Genomic DNA, 16,546 nt, shown 5'->3' on the forward strand with positions numbered 1-16,546 from the left:
CTGCAGTCCCTCTGCAGCTCCTCAAATGCAGCCTCCCATATTTCCCAAAATTTTTATTTTTAGGGCAACCAAGCACACAGGCACAGCCAGGTCAGCACTGCTGCAGCCCTGGGGGCCCAGAGAGCTGTTCACAAAAGGCTCACAGCCCCAGGGGCTGGGCAATGCCATGTTCCCTTTTGCTGCTCCAAGGGCTGTGGCTCCGGGCCGGGCTGTGCATGCAGAGTGATTCAAGGCAGCACCAGGGAAAAGCTGAAGCAGGTTCCCAGCTTGGTGCAATGTGTCTAACGGAGAGTTTGCACACCAACAGGCCTCTGGCCAAGCCACAGGAGCAGAGGAGGTGCCAAGAGTGCTTCTGCCCTTAAGGCCAAGTCTGGGAGTTGCTGGGTATCACTCAGGGATGCCAGTGTGCACCCACACAAGGCTGTGCAGGATCAGTGCTACTCTGGGGCTGTGCTGGCTGAGCTCTGGAGTTGAGATGTGCTTCCAGCACCATCCCCAGCTTGGGAAAGGCACCATTGGTGAGTGTCAAAGTACAATAGTGAGTGACTGGATGGTGGAACTTTCACATAGGGCCCCCTCTCCTCCCACCAGCACAAGGCCAAGGTGAGGGACCCTGTGCAGCAGCAGGACAGCCACTATGCAGGCACTGTGAGGTGAGAAGAGGTAATTGGAGGGCAAGAGGTACCCAAAGCATGGCGCCTCAGGCCTTGATGCTGCTCAGACTGGGTATCAGTCCCCAGTGTCCCACTGTGTCCTGTGTAAAACAAAAGAGGTGCAGACTTAGGCCCTGCTGAGGGCTCTGATGCAGGGCTGGGGCAGAAGGCAGAGCCAGTCCTGCCCCTGCAGCCCCAGGCTCGCTCCTGCCTGCCCCAGGCATGGTGGCTCAGAGGAAGAGGGGCTGCTCCTGCCCCGTCAGCAGACGGTACGTGGAGGCTGGCATGGTCTTGATGTGCACCTAGGCAGAGAGGCACAGATTAGACCCCAGCCCGGGCTGGAAGGTGCTGGTGCACAGCTCTGAGCCCAGCGGCTCCGTGGGGGCCCGGCTCACCTCGCTGACCGCCTCGCTGAGGATCTGGATGATTTTCTCATGTGGCGTGGCCACCACGCTCTGCCCGTTGATCTCGATGATGCGGTGCCCCACGCGGATGCCACCCCGCTCCGCGATGCCCCCGCGCATCAGGCTGCAGATCTGGGAGCGGGGAGCGCTGTGAGAGCAGGGCTGTGCCCACAGCCCAGCCCTGTCACCGCTGCTCCAAACCCTCACAGCCCCGGAGGCTCCGGCCGGAGCTCTGCCTGGGGTGCACACCTGCTCCAGCCCCTGGGCACACAGGCAGGCAGGGATGTTCCTGTGCACTGCTGCCACCAGAGTGAGGTGCTGAGCTGGGGCCAGTGCAGCCCCCAGGATTTTGTCCCCCAGCTGAGTCACTGAACCCTCCTGCTCCCCTCAGGCTGGGGCTGCAAAGACTGAGCTGCTCCCTGGGGCAACGGGAGAGACCTACAACTCCTAGGGGGAGTACCAGGTGGTGTGCAAAGTGGCTGTGCCATCCACCCACCCAGCTCCCACTGAGCCCAGGAATGCCCCTCTCTGCCTTCCCAACAAAGCCACAGGAGAGCCCATGGCAGGGAGTAGCTCAGGCACAGGGGACAGCAACAGCTGTCACTGAGATCATGCCCAGAAAGCCAGGAAGAAGCCACCACCCTGAAAGCAAACAGCTACAGAGCACCAGGGAGAGGGATACAACTACCAGTGCTGCAGAAAGGCTGTGAGGAGCTTTTTGCTGTGCACAGCAGAGCTCTGTGACCCCTTGGCCTGGGCAGGCACATGCAGTGTGGGAGCTGAGCACCGGTCCCTGGACACAACCAGCTCTGCTGCCCCTCAGTAGGCCCTGGCCCAGCTCCCATCCCACGGGCACTCACCACACCATTCTCAACACAGAAGCCCAGCTGGTACTTGGAGTCAGGACGGCGGATGATAGCCGTGGTGACAGGGGGACAGCGCACAATGTTCAGTGTCACCTCGGTCTGGTGCTTCAGGTCCTGGAAGGTGGGATGGGGCTTGGTCAGATTTTGGAGAGCTATTCAGACTGGATGAGGGGCGATGCAGCCATGTTGTTCATGGGAGGGCTGAGGATTAGCGACTTGTATGCAATGGGGAAACTGAGGCACACAAAGGGAGACTGCAAATACAAATCCAGGGACAAGAATTTACAAACCCAGCCCAAGACATCCCTGACCCTGAGGCTATGTTGTCCTTGCTTTCAGCTCCTTCCCATCCTACTGAGAGGTAGATGATGCAACAGGTTCCCTTCAGGACAGGTGCCTGCCTCCTCCTCCACCCTCCTTTTCAGACAGGGCCACAGCATGTACACTCCCCAGCTTTGTCCCTGCCTTCCTCCAAGCACTCCAAGCAGGAACTGCCACAGCTTGCAGGACAGGTATGACCTCTGCACACCTGCCTCCAAAGCTGGGAGCCCCAAGGGACTCCTGGTGTCACACACACTCCCAGATCACTCACACCAGTCCCCACCTCCCTCTTGGGGTGAGGCAGGAGGTCACCGTGGCCTGGCTCACCCGGATGATGCTCTGGCAGGTGCCCAGGGGCAGCCCCACCAGGCTGGTCCCGTTGACCGACATGAGACGGTCCCCGATGCTCAGCTCGCCCGACCGCTCTGCGGGGCCCCCGTGCATCAGGTTGGCGATGACCACGGTGGGCAGGATGGAGCCCCAGCCCGACTCCACAATGGCGATGCCCAAGATCTCCCCCTTCTGCTTCCGGATGCACACCTGGGGGGAGAAAGGTGGGTTACAGTCATAACCTCCAGAGCTGTGGAGCACGTGTCCCAGCCCACAGCTGCACTCGCAGCTGGCTGGGATGGGTCTGGTTTTGTAGGGAGCACCTCAGCTGAACAGGGAGCCATGGAGTGGCTTCCCCACATTGTCCCCACCCCTCGGAGCAGGTCTTACGTCCTTGCAGTTCTCCTGCCGGGAGAAGTGGGTCAGCTCTGTGTTGTACTGCTCCTGGTCCTCCAGGGCACGGCTGTACTGGCGCGGGCTCAGCTCGTGGGGGTCGATGCTGTTGGCCTCCAGGAAGCGCTGGTAGGCCACGCCGAACGCCTGCCCGATGGCCTGGGCGATCACCTGGGCCTGGAGAACCACAGGGGCTGTTCCTGCCTACAGCTCAGGGCTGGAGCCAACAGCTCACAGTGCCCTGCAGTGCCCAGCACAGGAACCATCCTTGGGAGCTCCAGGGTGTCCTGGCTCCTTCCCTGCCGGAATGGGCCCCTGTGTGGAGCCAACCCTCCCCTCCACTTTGCTCGCTGGGGCTCTGCGTGTGACAGAGATGCTCAGGCTGGGCTTCTGCCCTCTCCCTGATGAGAAGGAAGGGCGTCTTTGCTGCAGCCCCAGCCAAGAACATCCAGTTATTACAGTGGGATGGGACTCAGGTCCCCAGGGCCACCCGCCCACAACAGAGACCCATGTGCTGCCTCACATCAGGCGAGTGGAAGACGTGGCAGATCATCTTGTAGAGCCGCTTCTCCTCTGCCACCTCCGAGCGCCGCGGCAGCTTCCGGCGCGCCATGAGCACCACCAGGGAGCCAATGTCGGCAATGTAGGAGATGGTCTGGAGGGAGTGGTCCATCATGGCCTCCTGGCAAGGGGAACAGGCAGAGTTCAGCCCCCTTGGGGCTGTCAGACCATGTGCACACCCCAAGCCTGCTGGCACTGTGAGCAGGAAGGGTTTGGCTGCGGTGCTGGGATGTGGTACAGCTGCCCAGTACACACTGGCCAGAAACCATGTCTGTGCCAAAAGGTACAAACAGATCCTTCATCGAGGACTCAATTGTGTCCCTGGGTATTGCCAGGGGACAGGACAGCTCTTCCCTCTTGCTATAATTCAGAAACTCATCCTGAGGCAAAGAGTTCTCCAGATTTCAAGCCTGGGATCCCAGCAGCTCCACAGGGTGCAGGCTGCATGGGAAGCCTTATGCAGCCAGAGAGGCAAGGACATTACAAGGATGGCTATGAAGTGACATGCCCCCCCCAAACATGTGTTCTCATCCATAGGCTATCACTGGGCACCTGCTGGTGTGGGAGCAAAGCTGAGATCCTGAGACCAAACAGAAATATTGAAGCAGCCATGGAGCCATGTGGTTACTGCTGTTCCTGCTCACCTGAGTGTCAGCAGTGAGCACCTTGATCCTCTGTGTGGAGACAAACAGATCCACCTCCGTCATGGGCTGGGACTCTCCCTCGGGTGCCTGCAGAGCGATGGAGAGGTCACAGGACCCTGCTGGGACCCAGCCCCACAGCCAGGTGCCCTCAGGTATATCCTGAGTGCTACCCCGCACCCACAGGGGGCAAGGCAGCCGTGTCCCCCATCCCCCCTGCACCTTGATCCTGTCCACCGCCTCCTGGGCCTGCGCCATGCGGACGCTGGTTGGGGGGTTCCTCTCCGAGGCCAGTTGTGTGGAGCCCAGGTACTTGGCCCCAAAAATCACACCATCCAGCAAGTCCTCTGGGTCACAAGGGCCTGGAACTGAGGCGTTGGGAGGGACTGAGCAGAGGCTGCTCCCCCACCTCTGAAACTGGGGGGTACCAACTCCTGCTGCCTTGTTAGCTGTGTTCCTACACACAATGAAGCAGCTCAGTGCTTGGTACATGGGCACATGGCATCACCGGGGGACCAGGGCTGTTTCCCTCTTCCCTTGGGAATACATGGTGCCCCTTTTCCCCCAAGGATAACCCCTCCCTGATCCCTGACACACCTCCATTTCCTCAGCAAAGGCTCAAACAAGCCACGTAGAGCCTGGTACACCCACTCTGGATGGGTGCAGAGCTGGCTGTTCCCTCCCCAGCCAGGACCCCAGATCATGCCCATTCAGGGTCAGAGCAGGTGGGGCAGGACTCCTGGATGCTCTTGCTGCTCAAGCACAGAAGCAACTCACCCTCTTTGAAGGCTGGACAGGATGATGCGGATTCCCTGTTCTGCAAAGCAATGAGAGCAAGTGAGGCTGTGGCTGGGACCTCAGGAATTCTGCCTGACCCTGGAGCAGTGGGACAGTGGGCCCTGGAGCAAGGGCAGAGCATCCCTGGGTATGGGGGAAATGGCATAGGGCTCCAGGGTTGGACAGGGAGGAGCAGGGTCCTGGGGCAGGAGGGGAGGATGGTCCAGGATCCCAGGACCAGAGGAGCTGCTCAGACCCACCAGCCTCTGCCCCAGGATACACATGAATCAGCCAGGCACGCAAGTATGCATTCAGGGCCAAAGCTGGTACTGAGGGTCTTGTCTAGGCAATCTTGCAGCGCAAGGCCCTGCAAGACCCGAGGAAAGTCATTCCTGGCTCTCCTTTGCCCCCATCCCAGACCCCAGGAGGAATCAGAGCCAAGGGGCAAGTCCTGGCTCCTGCTGCCCCACCACAGCACAGTGCACTCACAGTCACAGCGCCCTGAGGAGGCTGCTCTGTGCCGGGGACCAGAGCAGAAGGCAGGGCTGCCCATGCCGGCTCTGGCGAACCTTCCCGAGCACCCTCGCAGGCAGAATTGTCCTCGCAAAGCCCTTCTTCGTAACACCAGCTGCCAGAAGGTTCTTCCTCTGAGCTCTCTGGCCTCCCCAGCCCTTCAGGCTTCTCCACAGTAGCCGGTTCCTCCCGAGCCTGCATTATCTCCAGGTTGGTCCCAGCCAGGACATCGGAGTGAGCCAGGGGGGTCTCGGCAGCAGCCTCAGGCAGCCCCCCCTCATAGCACAGGAGGTTCAGCAAGTCCTCCCGGTCAGCCTCGGCGAAGAGCAGCCCGTGGCAGGGCCGGTCGCAGGCGGAGTGCCGCGGGCAGCAGGGACGCGTGGCCAGGCCCCGGCCCGTGGCCACGTGCAGCGGGCACGGCCGGCACCGGCCCGGGCACTGCCCGCGGCCCCGCCGGCCACCAGCGCCCGAGGGGGACGGCGAGCCCTGCTCGGGGGCGGACGGGCAGTCGCGGAGCTTGGGGTCGAGGGTCTCAAGCTGAGCCAGCAGCCCTTGGATCTCCGAGGGCTCGTCCTCCACATCCTCGGTCCACTCGGCGCTGGGCGCGGCGCGGGGCTCGGGGGTCTCGTCCAGCTCCATGCCCGCGGGCTCGGCGCTGCTGGGCGTCCGAGGGGCGCTCCCGGCGCCGGGCTCCCAGCGGGCAGAGCCCTGCGGCGCCTCGGGCAGCGCCTCCGCTCCCATCGCCCTTCCCGAGCCCCGGCACGGCTCGGTCCGGCCGCCCGCGCCTCCCGCGAGCGCCGGGGCAGCGCCGGGCCCCGGCCCCTCCGGCCCGGAGCCGCTGCCGGGCTGCGGGCCGGTACGGGAGAGCTCCTCCGGCCGCCCGCCATCCCCACGGCGCCCAGGGCCGGCCGGTCCCTCCTCCGTGTCCATGGCCCGCGGCTCCGCGCTCTCATCGCTGCCGCAGCCGGCGGCAGGGAGCGCGGCCTGGAAGTCCATGGTGATGCCGGCGTCCATGGGGCCGGCGGCCCGGCAGGGGCCCGGGCCGGGCGGGCTCGCTCACTACCGGCACCTCCGGCCGGGACGGGCCGGCCCCGCCGCCGTTTCCGCTCGCCCCGCGCAGGCGCGGCCCGGCCCCGCCCGGCCCCGCCGTGCCCCGCTCCCATGGCCGCCCGGGGGCTGCTGCGGGCGGCGGCGGCCGCGCTGCGCGCCCCGGCCCGCGGCTACGCCAAGAAACCCGGTGAGGCCCGCACGGGCACCGGCCCGGCCCGCGCTGCTCGGCCCGGCCCCGTGTGTCCCCGAGTGTCCCCGTGTCCCCCCGTGTGTTCCCCGTGTGTCCCCGAGTGTCCCCGTGTGTCCCCGTGTGTTCCCCGTGTGTCCCCGTGTGTTCCCCGTGTGTCCCCGAGTGTCCCCCGTGTCCCCGTGTGTCCCCCGTGTGTCCCCCCGAGTGTCCCCGTGTGTTCCCCGTGTGTGCCCGTGTGTCCCCGTGTGTCCCCGTGTGTTCCCCGTGTGTCCCCCGTGTCCCCCCCGTGTGTCCCCCCGTGTGTCCCCGTGTGTCCCCCCCGTGTGTCCCCCCGTGTGTCCCCCCGTGTGTCCCCGTGTGTCCCCCCGTGTGTCCCCGTGTGTCCCCCGTGTGTCCCCGTGTGTTCCCCGTGTGTGCCCCTGTGTCCCCCGTCCGTCCCCCCATCCGTCTCTCCGTCCCTGCTTGCCCCGGTCCTGCGCTTCTCGCCCCTGGTACCGGCCCTGCCCTGCCCACGCTCCGGGCCCGTGTCCCGGTCCCAGGGCCCTCCCCGGTGGTGCCGCCGCCCCAGCTCCATTCCTCGTGCCCCCCACTTTCACCCGGCCCGGCCCTGTTAGCGCCCCGCGATGCCCTTGCCCTCGAGTCCCCATCCCTTCCCCTGCCTGCGTCCCTCACCCTGCCCTCGCCCTGCCCTCACCCTGCCCTTCTCCCCACAGCTGCCAAGTCCAAAGGCAAGGGTGTGCCAAAGGAGGTGTTGAAGGGGCCGGAGGTGTGCACCGACCCCACCATGCTCGCCACCCACGCCATGGGGGTCAACTACTTCAAGGAGGGTCCGGAGGTGGCCCTGAAGCCCGAGTCCGAGTACCCCGACTGGTGCGTGCTGCCCTGCTCCCCTCTGTCCCAGAGGTGCCATCCCAGGGGCTCAGAGCTGTGTAAGAGGGACAGGGAGGTGTTCTGCGAGGAGGCAGACTGCCCCTCTGCAACGCAGACACCTTCCCCAGGGTCAGGACTGTGGGGTGAGGGATCTGCACATCCTGGTCACTCATGTCCTTTGCTCCATCCCGTGCTTGTTTCTTTGTCCTTCCTGCGGCCTCACATCCTCTGCATTCACCCCCAGGCTCTTTAAGATCCACCTCGGGCCCCCCAAGAAGCTGGAGGAGCTGGACCCCAACTCACTTGAGTACTGGAGGCGCCTGCGGAAGTACAACACATGGCAGCGCAACAAGCTGAAGAAGGGCAAGAAGATGTAGGTGCTGCTGAGCTTGGGGCTTCCCAGTGTGCCAGCTCAAGTGGCACTGGAACCTGCCCTGGCTTTTGGTCTCTTCTCTTTGCTGTAAATAAGAAATAAATCTCTGGTGAGGCTGATTTCTGTAATAAAGTCTGTGACAGACCCTTGGCAAGCTCGGTGCAGGTCCCCTCCATGCCAAGGGCTGAGGCAACACAGGCCACACAGTCTCAGGTTTTTGGTAACAGAGAGAGCCCACACTGCCCATGGGTGCTGCTTCATCACCAGCTGTACCATGGCAGCTGGGGTGAGGGCTCCGTGGGGCTGTGGGGTGGGGAATGACCCACCCGTGTCACTGCGTCCCTGGCCAGTGGATCTCGGGGCCTGAGCAGCCTGTGCCTGGGGCTGGAAGGACAGGGGCCAGGCTTTGGCAGTGCGGTTGGGACAGCAGGCAAGGTGAGGGAGAAACATGGTGGCCTGCTGCAGTGCCACCCCAACACCATGCGCTCCTTTGCTCCTCCAGCAGCAGGAGCAGTGGTGCTGGGATGCCAGGGCTTGGCAATGGGGCCTCACTGCCTTATCTCTGCTTCTCCTTGGGCAGCTTCAGCCTGGCAAAGCCCAGCAGCCTCCCCTGGCCCCAGTTCGGCCTGTGTTAGGCACACCTGGCTGAGAGGTGCCTCTGTCACCTCAACTCACCTCCACCTTGGACTCACTGCCCTGCAGCTCCTTCTGGGCTCAAGTTGGGCTCTGGGGAAAAGAGGTGCCTGTGGGTTCCTGCAGGGAGGAAGGGACAGTGCCGCCTCTGCCTGGCTGGGCACGCCGGGGCCGCGTGCCCTGTGACAGCTCTACGCCCACGTGCTGCACAACAGGAAGGAAGAGGGAGGGAAGCAGAAGTGCTGTGCTGCTGCGCGGGGGCGATTTTTGGGGAGATTTTGGGCTGAACCCTCATTTTCTCTGTGTGGGGCTCAGTGCACAGCTTCAGAGCTGGTGGGGCTTGGCCATACTCTGTGGTGAGTGCCCATCCCTGCCCAGCCTGCAGCTCACCCTCCCCTCATCACCCCCAGTGTGTCCAGATCCCGAATCCAGCAGCAGGTGAGCAGACGGAGCACCTGGGTCCCTGTCCTCTGTCCTGGAGCACCCTGCTTGGGTGAGTGTCACCCAGCTGCTCAGGGCAGCTCAGTCCTGGAGACAAGGGCCCTTCTGGGGTGGGTTGTTGGGAAGGCACCTGAGAGGAGGAGGGAGCTGTCCATGTCCAGGTGGTTGGTATCACACAAACCTTTCCCAGGACTCAGGGCAAGCTGACCTGGGTCCCAGTCCCAGGACCCCCATGGACCTTATGCTGACCCCCCTGTAGGCCCCTCATGGTGGCTCCAGAGCCACCATGCAGAGGCCTGGTAACAGCAAGGGGGCTGCTGCTGCCCCACTGGGGCCTCTGCCAGAAGGAGAGGGGTACTGAGGCCACCTTCTCTGTGTCACCTGAAAGGACAGGGAAGGTGATGGGGGCTATCCCCTCCTTCTAGTTCTGTGTACCCCAATCCATGAAGGTCCCTTTCCTGGGGCCAGGCTAAAGTACCCTGGCTCCTCGTCCAAGGCGGGGGGTGAGCGGGGTCCCCTGTGCCACCCAGCTCGCAGGATGGCAATGCGTGTCATTCCTGCCGGTGGGCAGATCCAGCAGCGCTGCCCAGCCAGGTCCCAGCACCTCCTCAGGCTCCTGACACCGGGATCGCATTGTTCTGCCCTCTGAATCACCCTGTGCCAGAGGGTCCGGTGGGGCACGGGGGCCTGTCACCCCGCCACCCACTGACAGCCCGTCCCCTCGGCGTCCCCAGGAGCGATGGGGGACTGGAGCATGCCCATCGGCTCGCTGGGCGAGGACGTGGTGGCCCGGCTGTGTGAGCTGCTGGACAACGCCAGCCGGGGCTGGCGCAAGCTGGCCGAGCTGGCCGGGGCCGAGAAACGCTTCAGGTGCAGGTAGGGCTGGCGGAGCCCTGCCGGGGGCTGTCCCCGACCGGGTTACCACGGGCACAGCTCTGCCGGGGGCTGAGCGAGGACGGGTCAATTCCCCCAGGCTGGGCTCCCGTGCTCCCCGAGAGAAGGGGCTGTAGCCGTGGCTGTGGCTGTGGCCGTGGCTGTGGTTGTGCTGTGGCTGTGGCCGTGGCTGTGGTTGTGCTGTGGCTATGGCTGTGGCCATGGTCATGGCCGTGGCTGTGGCTGTGCTGTGGCTGTGGCCGTGGCCGTGGCTGTGGCTGTAGCCATGGCTTTGGCCGTGGCTGTGGCCGTGGCTGTGGCTGTGCTGTGGCTGTGGCTGTGGCCGTGGCCGTGGCTTTGGCTGTGGCTGTGGCTGTGGCCGTGGCTTTGGCCGTGGCCGTGGCCGTGGCCGTGGCTGTGGCTGTGCTGTGGCTGTGGCTGTGGCTGTGGCCGTGGCCATGGCTGTGGCTGTGGCTGTGGCTGTGCTGTGGCTGTGCCCATGGCCGTGGCTGTGTCTGTGACGGCTGCGGACGCTTGCAGCGCGGAGGAGCTGGAGATGTGCTCGCTGAAGGTGCTGGAGCCCCGTGGCAGCCCCACGCAGTGCCTGCTGCAGCTCCTGGCCGAGCGCGACTGCAGCCTGCGCTACCTGCTGGGCTGCCTGGAGCGCATGGGGCACCACCAGGCCTGCCGCGTCCTCAGCGCCGCCGGTACGGACGGGCGGCGGAGCCGGGGGCTGGAGGGGAGCACCGGGCAGGGGCTCAGCAAGAGGAAATGGGCATGGGGGTGAAGATCAGCAATTCCTGTTGGGGTCTTGCTCTAGTAGTGAGGTGCTGGGCAGGCAGGGTGGAGCGGGATGTATGCAAGAGGATGAGATAGGGTGGGATGTGGTCTCAGTGGACGGGACAGGACAGATTTGGACAACATAGGATAGGGCAGAGCAGAGTGGGATGGGATAGGCTGAAACAAGATGAGATGCATAGATGGGATAGCACTGAATGTGCCAATGGGACAAGGTAGGATGAGATGGTTGGGATAGGACAGAGGTGTGGGATGTGATAGGATGGGCTGGGCTGGGAGAGGAAAATCTGTGGTGGGTGAGGGTGGGGCAGGATAGATGGGACTAGATGGTATGGGGTGGTGCAGGACAGGGAGCTCAGCCAACCCAGGCTGGTTTCTCCTCTCCCACAGTCCAGGATGTGATTCGCATCACGGTGCAGCCAGAGTCGCAGGTGGTGGTGGAGGGGACACAGGTGTCCCTGACCTGCTGTGCGACTGGCCCACCAGGCCTCGCGTACCAGTGGTTCTGTGGGAGGCAGGAGGTGAGGTCCCGCTGTGCCACGCTGAGCAGGGTCCCCACACCCTGCCCATGGTGAGGGACCCACATGGGTAAGAGGGAGCACATTACTCCTTGGCCTCCTCCTGTCTTGTAGTTGCCTGGAGCCACATCCCCAGAGCTGGTGATCGACACAGCCACTCCTGCGGGCCAGCCTGAGTGGTACATCTGCCGGGTGAACTGTGGGGCCACCTTCACTTTCTCCAGGTGGGCTCAGGTGCAGGTGGAGAAGAGCAGCAGCCCCAGCTCAGGTGGGTCTTGAGATCTCTGTCCCTGGGCTGGCAGCTTTGGGCACCACTTACCTAATTGGGACATCTCCTGCAGGACACCTCTCGCCCCATCAGGACAGGGATGGGTCCTGAGTGGTATCATTTGCCATGTAAGGCCCTGGCTCAACTGTGAAGGTCTCTGGGCTTGCTGGGGTGATGGTGCCCACAGAGGAGCCACATGTCCTATGTCCTTCTCGTGCCTGCTGCCTCATGCCATCCATGGGTGCCACGGCCTGTGGGTGCAGAACCTGGGCCTGGAGCAGCACTGCAGAGTGCTGCCATGGCTGGGTACCTAATTTGCCACCCCGTCCCTTCCCCAGCCAGTGGCTACTGCCCGAGCATGGCAGGGCTGCAGATCCTGCGGCAGCCGCGGCCGTGCCGCCTGTCTGAGGGGGACACGCTGGCGCTGGAGTGCAGAGCCATTGGCAACCCCCCACCCCAGTACCAGTGGTTCAGGAACCGGCGCCCCGTGGAAGGGGCACAGGCACCCCAGTTTCAGGTATGGAGGGACCTCTGGCATGGCACAACATGGTATAGCATGGCACAGTGTGCCCCAGTGCAGTGTGGTCTGGCACACTGCCCCAGCCTCCTGCTCTGTCCTGCTGGCAGGTGAAGCTGGTGACAACAGCTGAGCGGGGCAGCTACTCCTGCCACGTGTTCAACCTCTTCCACGAGGTGTGGAGCCAGGAGGTGGACGTGGAGATTGGTGAGGGCCCCTGGCAGACCTCTGTGACTCCCCACCTGCTCTGTTCCCAATAAAGCCCTCATGGCTGTGCAGTTTTGTGCATGCTGGGAGCTGTGCATGCTCCCATGCTGGGAGGTGATGCCAAACATAGGGTTCCTGATGTCCCCTCTGCCACAGGTCCACGGCTCTTCACCTCTGGAGGCTCCTGGCAGGAGGGGGATGGAGGTAGGTGGGGGCAAAGTGGACAGATCTGTGCTGCTCTGCCTGCCCTGCTCCCCTGGCATTGGAGGACCATGGCGCAGCATTTCTCTCTTCCCAGGCTCCCTAGAGCATGGCAGCCCTGGACAGCTGTATGGTAAGAGCCTGCCCAGGAGGGGCTGGTGGCCCGGGGGGGTTCTGTCTGTTGCCAGTGTCACCATTGTCACCCCATAAGGCTTTACCTGGCCGGGAATGCTTTGGGTGCAGCATACTGGAAGAGTGAAACAGCGACCCAGCCCCAACCCGAATTAGGAGAGCAGATCAGCAGCTTAACCCTCAACCCAAATCCCCAACCCTAACCCTTACCCATAACCTGAGGGTTCAGGGATCAGCAAGGCAGGGATGCCATAGGGCATGTTGGTACCCAGGGACCGTGATGCTGGCCAGAGCTGGGTGTGACCTCTGTGTGCTGGGGGCAGCATGGAGCGCAGGTGTGTCCCACTCTGTAACAGCACCTCCCTCTCCTGTCCCTGCAGCCACGGACAAAGTGGCGCTGCTGATCGGCAACATGCACTACCTGCACCACAAGCAGCTGCAGGCGCCCATCATGGATGTTCACGCCCTCGGAGCCCTCCTCTGCCAGCTCAACTTCAAGGTGGTGTCACTGCTGGACCTGTGCAAGGCTGAGATGCAGATGGCCGTCGATGAGTTCCTCCTGCTCCTTGACAAGGGCGTCTATGGTGCGACAGCACCCGCCAGGGTGGCTCCAGCCCGGGGGGAGCTGGGTGGTCTAATGCTGGTGGAGTCTTGGGGTGCAGCCAGGCAAGAAGCAGGTGCTGGCAGGTCGGGGGGTGTCACCATTTCACCTGCCCTCCGTTCCCCCAGCAGGTTTGCTCTACTATGCTGGCCACGGCTATGAGAATTTTGGCAACAGCTTCATGGTGCCCATCGATGCGCCCAGCGCCTACACGTCAGAGCACTGCCTGTGCGTGCAGCGGGTGCTGCAGGAGATGCAGCAGCGCCGCACCGGCCTCAACATCTTCCTGCTTGACATGTGCCGCAAGAGGTGACCCAGCCCTGCCACCCGCCTGGGACAAGCTGCCACTCGGGGAGAGCCAGGACAGGGGCTGTTGGTGGTGGCTCCTGGGGGCGGGTAGCAGGGCACCCCCAGGGTCCCATCTAAACCCACTGTCTTTGTCTAAATGCCCCAAGACTTCACTGCCCCTGTGAGCTAGCACATGCTGTAATGGGGGGGCAGAGGGGCACAGAGCAGCCCTCAAGGTTTGGTGTGCTTTGGGGTGGGTTTTGGTGGGGGGACAGGTTCTCACTCTGTCCAGCTTCTCTTCTCTTGCAGGAACCTCAATGATGACATCATCCCGCAGGTTGGGGTGCTGGAGGTCACGGCCAACATCGTCTTTGGCTATGCCACGTGGGTCCCCTCCCACCATCCCCTGGCACAGGCAGTGGGACTGAGTCTCCCTGCCTAGCTCAGGGGCTCAGACCCCCACGGCTGCATCCCTCACCCTTGATGCTGGAGGGGCTGGGCAAGTTGGGCAAGTTGGGCAGTCCCTCACCGGGTAGGGAGGTGCCAATGGCACTGCTTGGCTTTGTGAAGCACCTGCATGAAGCTCCAAGACTCCTCCAGAGCACAGGGGATTGGGCTGGTGATGCTTTAAGCATTCAGGATCTGGCCATGCTCTCGCCTGTGCCCAGCACAGTGGCCAGATGGTGTGATAAGAACAGGAAGAGTGCTGGGCACCCAGCTCTGGCTTCCTTAGAGCTGTCACCCTGTTGAGGGCCAGTTCCCAGGGAGTGCCAGACCCCATGACAGATCCAACCACTGCCCTGTCCCCGCAGGTGTGCGGATGCCGAAGCCTATGAGCTGAGCCAGGGTGAGCTCTCCAACGGCATCTTCGTCACCTTCCTCAAGCGCTGGCTGCTGGAGGATGAGAAGATCACGGTGCTGCTGGACAAGGTGGCTGAGGGTGAGTGAGGGGCAGTGGGGAACAATGACCCCCCTGGTGGCCCCTGCCAACCCCTGTGCCCCTGCAGACATGGGCACTCTGGAGATCACACGGGGCCGACAGGCACTGGAGCTTCGCAGCAACCTCTCAGAGAGACGGGCTCTGACAGACCCCATCTGCCCCCCGGGCCAGGATGAGTCCTCTGCCAGGAACCTGCAGTGGGCCAAGGCTCATGGTGAGTCACGGCCACCCTGTCCCAAGCTGGCATCGAGAGGGGGGGACAGTCCCAGGAGCAGAAAGAGGCTGTGAACATCCGCTGGGTTCCTCCCACCTGGAGGAGAAACTGCCAGCACAGAGCCACCAGCCTGGAGACAGGAACAATGAGTTGGCAGCCCTGCTCTGGGGTGACCCAGCGGCCACCCCACCTGTGGGCACAGCTCTGGCCCTGAGGCCCTGCAGGTCCCAGCCCTGTGCTCCGTGTCCCCTCCCCAGTCCTGCCGGAGAGCCGGCACCTCCGCTTTGACTGCGGTGTCACCGTCCAGCTGGGCTTCGCTGCCGAGTTCTCCAACATTATGATCATCTACACGCGTGTGGTGGCTGCCCCCAAGGACATCGCCCAGTGTGAGGCCCGGCTCACTGATATTCCCGAGGTGGGAGCAGCTGCCGAAGCCCCCACCAGGGCAGCGCTGGGGAACGGGGGGGAACCGTGCTGCTCTTCACGTGGATGCCGTCATGGCAGGAGCTGGATGTGGACCTCAAGTGCGCCAACAAGGAGAGCCCAGAGGAGCTGGGCAGCCCGCTGGCGCCCGTCTGGAGCCTCGGCTGCCCCTCCTGCTGCCTCTACAGCCGGATCTGTGGCTTGCAGAAGCTGCGGGTAAGAGCCATGGCGAGCGGGGCTGGTGTCAGGGGCACGCTGTGACAGCCGTGCCAGGACAGGAGCCCACGGTGCTGCTGTTCCTGCAGCAGGAGCTGGCCTTCACCGTGTGCCTGCAGTACCGCTACCAGGGCATGGATGACTTTGTGGAGGAGCGGCAGCGGGTGAACGTGGGGCGGCCGCTCATCGCCAAGCTCAACCTGCAGTGGGCAGCCCCCCCGTCACCAGCCCACAGCCCCCTCTGCCCCTCTGCCCCCGGGAGCTGGGGGGTAGGGGAGAGCTCATGGGTCAACACCCCTGAGGAGAACCTGAGCCCCGAGGGCCCCAGCTCCCACACCCCATAGAGGACAGGGAGATCCCATCCCCATCACCGCAGTCCCCTGGTGCCACGCCTGTCCTGCTGGGAGGCCAGGGGATGGAGGGGGTGCAGGTGACATGCACAGAGGCTGGCCTTCGTCCTGGCTTGTGCCAAGGGGTGCAGGTCTCACAGCACAGCATGACTGGGATTGTGGGCCCCAGCCACACGTCCCTGGGCATGGCAGTGCCACCCCCACATCCCTGAGCAGGGCCAGTCCCACATCCCTGGCATGGCAGTGCCACCCCCACATCCCTGAGCAGGGCCAGTCCCACATCCCTGGGCATGGCAGTGCCACCCCCACATCCCTGAGCAGTGCCAGTCCCACATCCCTGGCATGGCAGTGCCACCCTCATGTCCCTGGGCAGTGCCAGCCCCACATGCCAGGCCACCACCAGGCAGTGCCAGGGGCAGAGTGCCCGGAGACCACGGCTCAGCAGGCTCGAGGCGTCGTGCCTGGGCAGGGCTAGGTTCGTTCAGGCCTGGGAGAAACAGAGAGAAATAAGCAGCTTAGGGGGCAAATCCTGCGGGAGGAGATTACAGGGGGTGGGAGCGGGAGGGCTCCTGCTCGGCCACGAGGGGGTGGGAGCATCCCCTGGTACCCCCAGCGCTCCCAGCAGCACCCACTGCTCACAGTACAGCCCCAGCAACCAGCCCCAGCTGGGCAGTGAGCGATTTCAGGACAGGATTGGGATCTAAGCGGGGAAAAATTGCCTTTTTGCTTGAATTTTTCCCACACAAACTCCCACATGCTGGGGCAGGCTCCAGTGGGTATCCACCGAGGAAAGCACCAATAAAGTGGTCCGGCCAGGCAGATCGGCGCTTCTGTGCCCTCCCTGCGTTTACATGACATTTTCGGGGCCAGAAATCTTGCCCGCCCCTGCAGGAGGTGCGGCACTGAACCGGGCGCACCCACGGGAGGGAAGAGGGGTACCCAGCGCGGGTACCCCGACATTCCCCGTGCCACCCCAAGGAAAAC

The 16,546-nt window shown here is 63.7% G+C and overlaps 3 protein-coding genes across 6 annotated transcripts; 2 read left to right on the plus strand and 1 right to left on the minus strand.

Moving 5' to 3' along the window:
* Positions 1 to 38: 38 nt before the first annotated feature.
* APBA3 (amyloid beta precursor protein binding family A member 3) lies at positions 39 to 6,536 on the minus strand. Its single transcript, XM_021528271.4, has 10 exons — positions 5,436 to 6,536; positions 4,947 to 4,986; positions 4,392 to 4,537; positions 4,173 to 4,259; positions 3,491 to 3,649; positions 2,965 to 3,144; positions 2,572 to 2,784; positions 1,918 to 2,037; positions 1,049 to 1,189; positions 39 to 955 (listed from the first exon to the last, which is right to left on the minus strand). Exons 1-10 carry the CDS (start codon positions 6,471 to 6,473, stop codon positions 884 to 886), a joined length of 2,196 nt encoding a protein of 731 aa, XP_021383946.4. The 5' UTR covers positions 6,474 to 6,536; the 3' UTR covers positions 39 to 883.
* Positions 6,537 to 6,604: 68 nt separating this feature from the next.
* On the plus strand, positions 6,605 to 8,061 carry MRPL54 (mitochondrial ribosomal protein L54). Its single transcript, XM_021528294.3, has 3 exons — positions 6,605 to 6,696; positions 7,413 to 7,569; positions 7,814 to 8,061. Exons 1-3 carry the CDS (start codon positions 6,621 to 6,623, stop codon positions 7,944 to 7,946), a joined length of 366 nt encoding a protein of 121 aa, XP_021383969.1. The 5' UTR covers positions 6,605 to 6,620; the 3' UTR covers positions 7,947 to 8,061.
* A 721-nt stretch (positions 8,062 to 8,782) lies between these two features.
* LOC110469493 (mucosa-associated lymphoid tissue lymphoma translocation protein 1) lies at positions 8,783 to 16,381 on the plus strand. Of its 4 annotated transcripts, none has more exons than XM_021528270.4 (17): positions 8,783 to 9,068; positions 9,751 to 9,892; positions 10,430 to 10,596; positions 11,078 to 11,208; positions 11,320 to 11,473; positions 11,812 to 11,990; positions 12,101 to 12,197; positions 12,354 to 12,401; positions 12,496 to 12,531; positions 12,911 to 13,114; positions 13,263 to 13,440; positions 13,729 to 13,803; positions 14,232 to 14,359; positions 14,427 to 14,573; positions 14,831 to 14,988; positions 15,078 to 15,212; positions 15,302 to 16,381. In XM_021528270.4, exons 2-17 carry the CDS (start codon positions 9,756 to 9,758, stop codon positions 15,554 to 15,556), a joined length of 2,229 nt encoding a protein of 742 aa, XP_021383945.2. In that variant the 5' UTR covers positions 8,783 to 9,068; positions 9,751 to 9,755; the 3' UTR covers positions 15,557 to 16,381. The 4 variants fall into 4 exon arrangements, with proteins under 4 accessions (XP_021383945.2, XP_085418798.1, XP_085418796.1 ...); XM_085562672.1 differs by having other exon boundaries at positions 8,927 to 9,068; positions 13,260 to 13,440; positions 15,302 to 15,703; XM_085562670.1 differs by lacking the exons at positions 8,783 to 9,068; positions 9,751 to 9,892 and having other exon boundaries at positions 10,071 to 10,596; positions 13,260 to 13,440; positions 15,302 to 15,703.
* The last annotated feature ends 165 nt before the right edge of the window (positions 16,382 to 16,546 follow it).

This window comes from Lonchura striata, chromosome 28 (genome assembly GCF_050655825.1).
Source record: "Lonchura striata isolate lonStrDom1 chromosome 28, ASM5065582v1, whole genome shotgun sequence".
NCBI classification, from domain to species: Eukaryota; Metazoa; Chordata; class Aves; order Passeriformes; family Estrildidae; genus Lonchura; species Lonchura striata.

What these genes read in the sequence shown, in the direction of transcription:
- APBA3 (XM_021528271.4), bottom strand. Translation starts at nt 6,473, where the DNA reads ATGGACGCCGGCATCACCATGGACTTCCAGGCCGCGCTCCCTGCCGCC. An exon ending in TGCTCACTGCTGACACTCAG is followed by an intron (nt 3,650 to 4,172) that starts GTGAGCAGGAAC and finishes TCCCCTTGCCAG; the next exon opens with GAGGCCATGATGGACCACTC. An exon ending in TCTGTGTTGAGAATGGTGTG is followed by an intron (nt 1,190 to 1,917) that starts GTGAGTGCCCGT and finishes CCCCGCTCCCAG; the next exon opens with ATCTGCAGCCTGATGCGCGG.
- MRPL54 (XM_021528294.3), top strand. Translation starts at nt 6,621, where the DNA reads ATGGCCGCCCGGGGGCTGCTGCGGGCGGCGGCGGCCGCGCTGCGCGCC. An exon ending in CGGCTACGCCAAGAAACCCG is followed by an intron (nt 6,697 to 7,412) that starts GTGAGGCCCGCA and finishes TTCTCCCCACAG; the next exon opens with CTGCCAAGTCCAAAGGCAAG. An exon ending in GAGTCCGAGTACCCCGACTG is followed by an intron (nt 7,570 to 7,813) that starts GTGCGTGCTGCC and finishes ATTCACCCCCAG; the next exon opens with GCTCTTTAAGATCCACCTCG.
- LOC110469493 (XM_085562670.1), top strand. Translation starts at nt 10,176, where the DNA reads ATGGCTTTGGCCGTGGCTGTGGCCGTGGCTGTGGCTGTGCTGTGGCTG. An exon ending in ATCGTCTTTGGCTATGCCAC is followed by an intron (nt 13,804 to 14,231) that starts GTGGGTCCCCTC and finishes CTGTCCCCGCAG; the next exon opens with GTGTGCGGATGCCGAAGCCT. An exon ending in GTGGCTTGCAGAAGCTGCGG is followed by an intron (nt 15,213 to 15,301) that starts GTAAGAGCCATG and finishes CTGTTCCTGCAG; the next exon opens with CAGGAGCTGGCCTTCACCGT.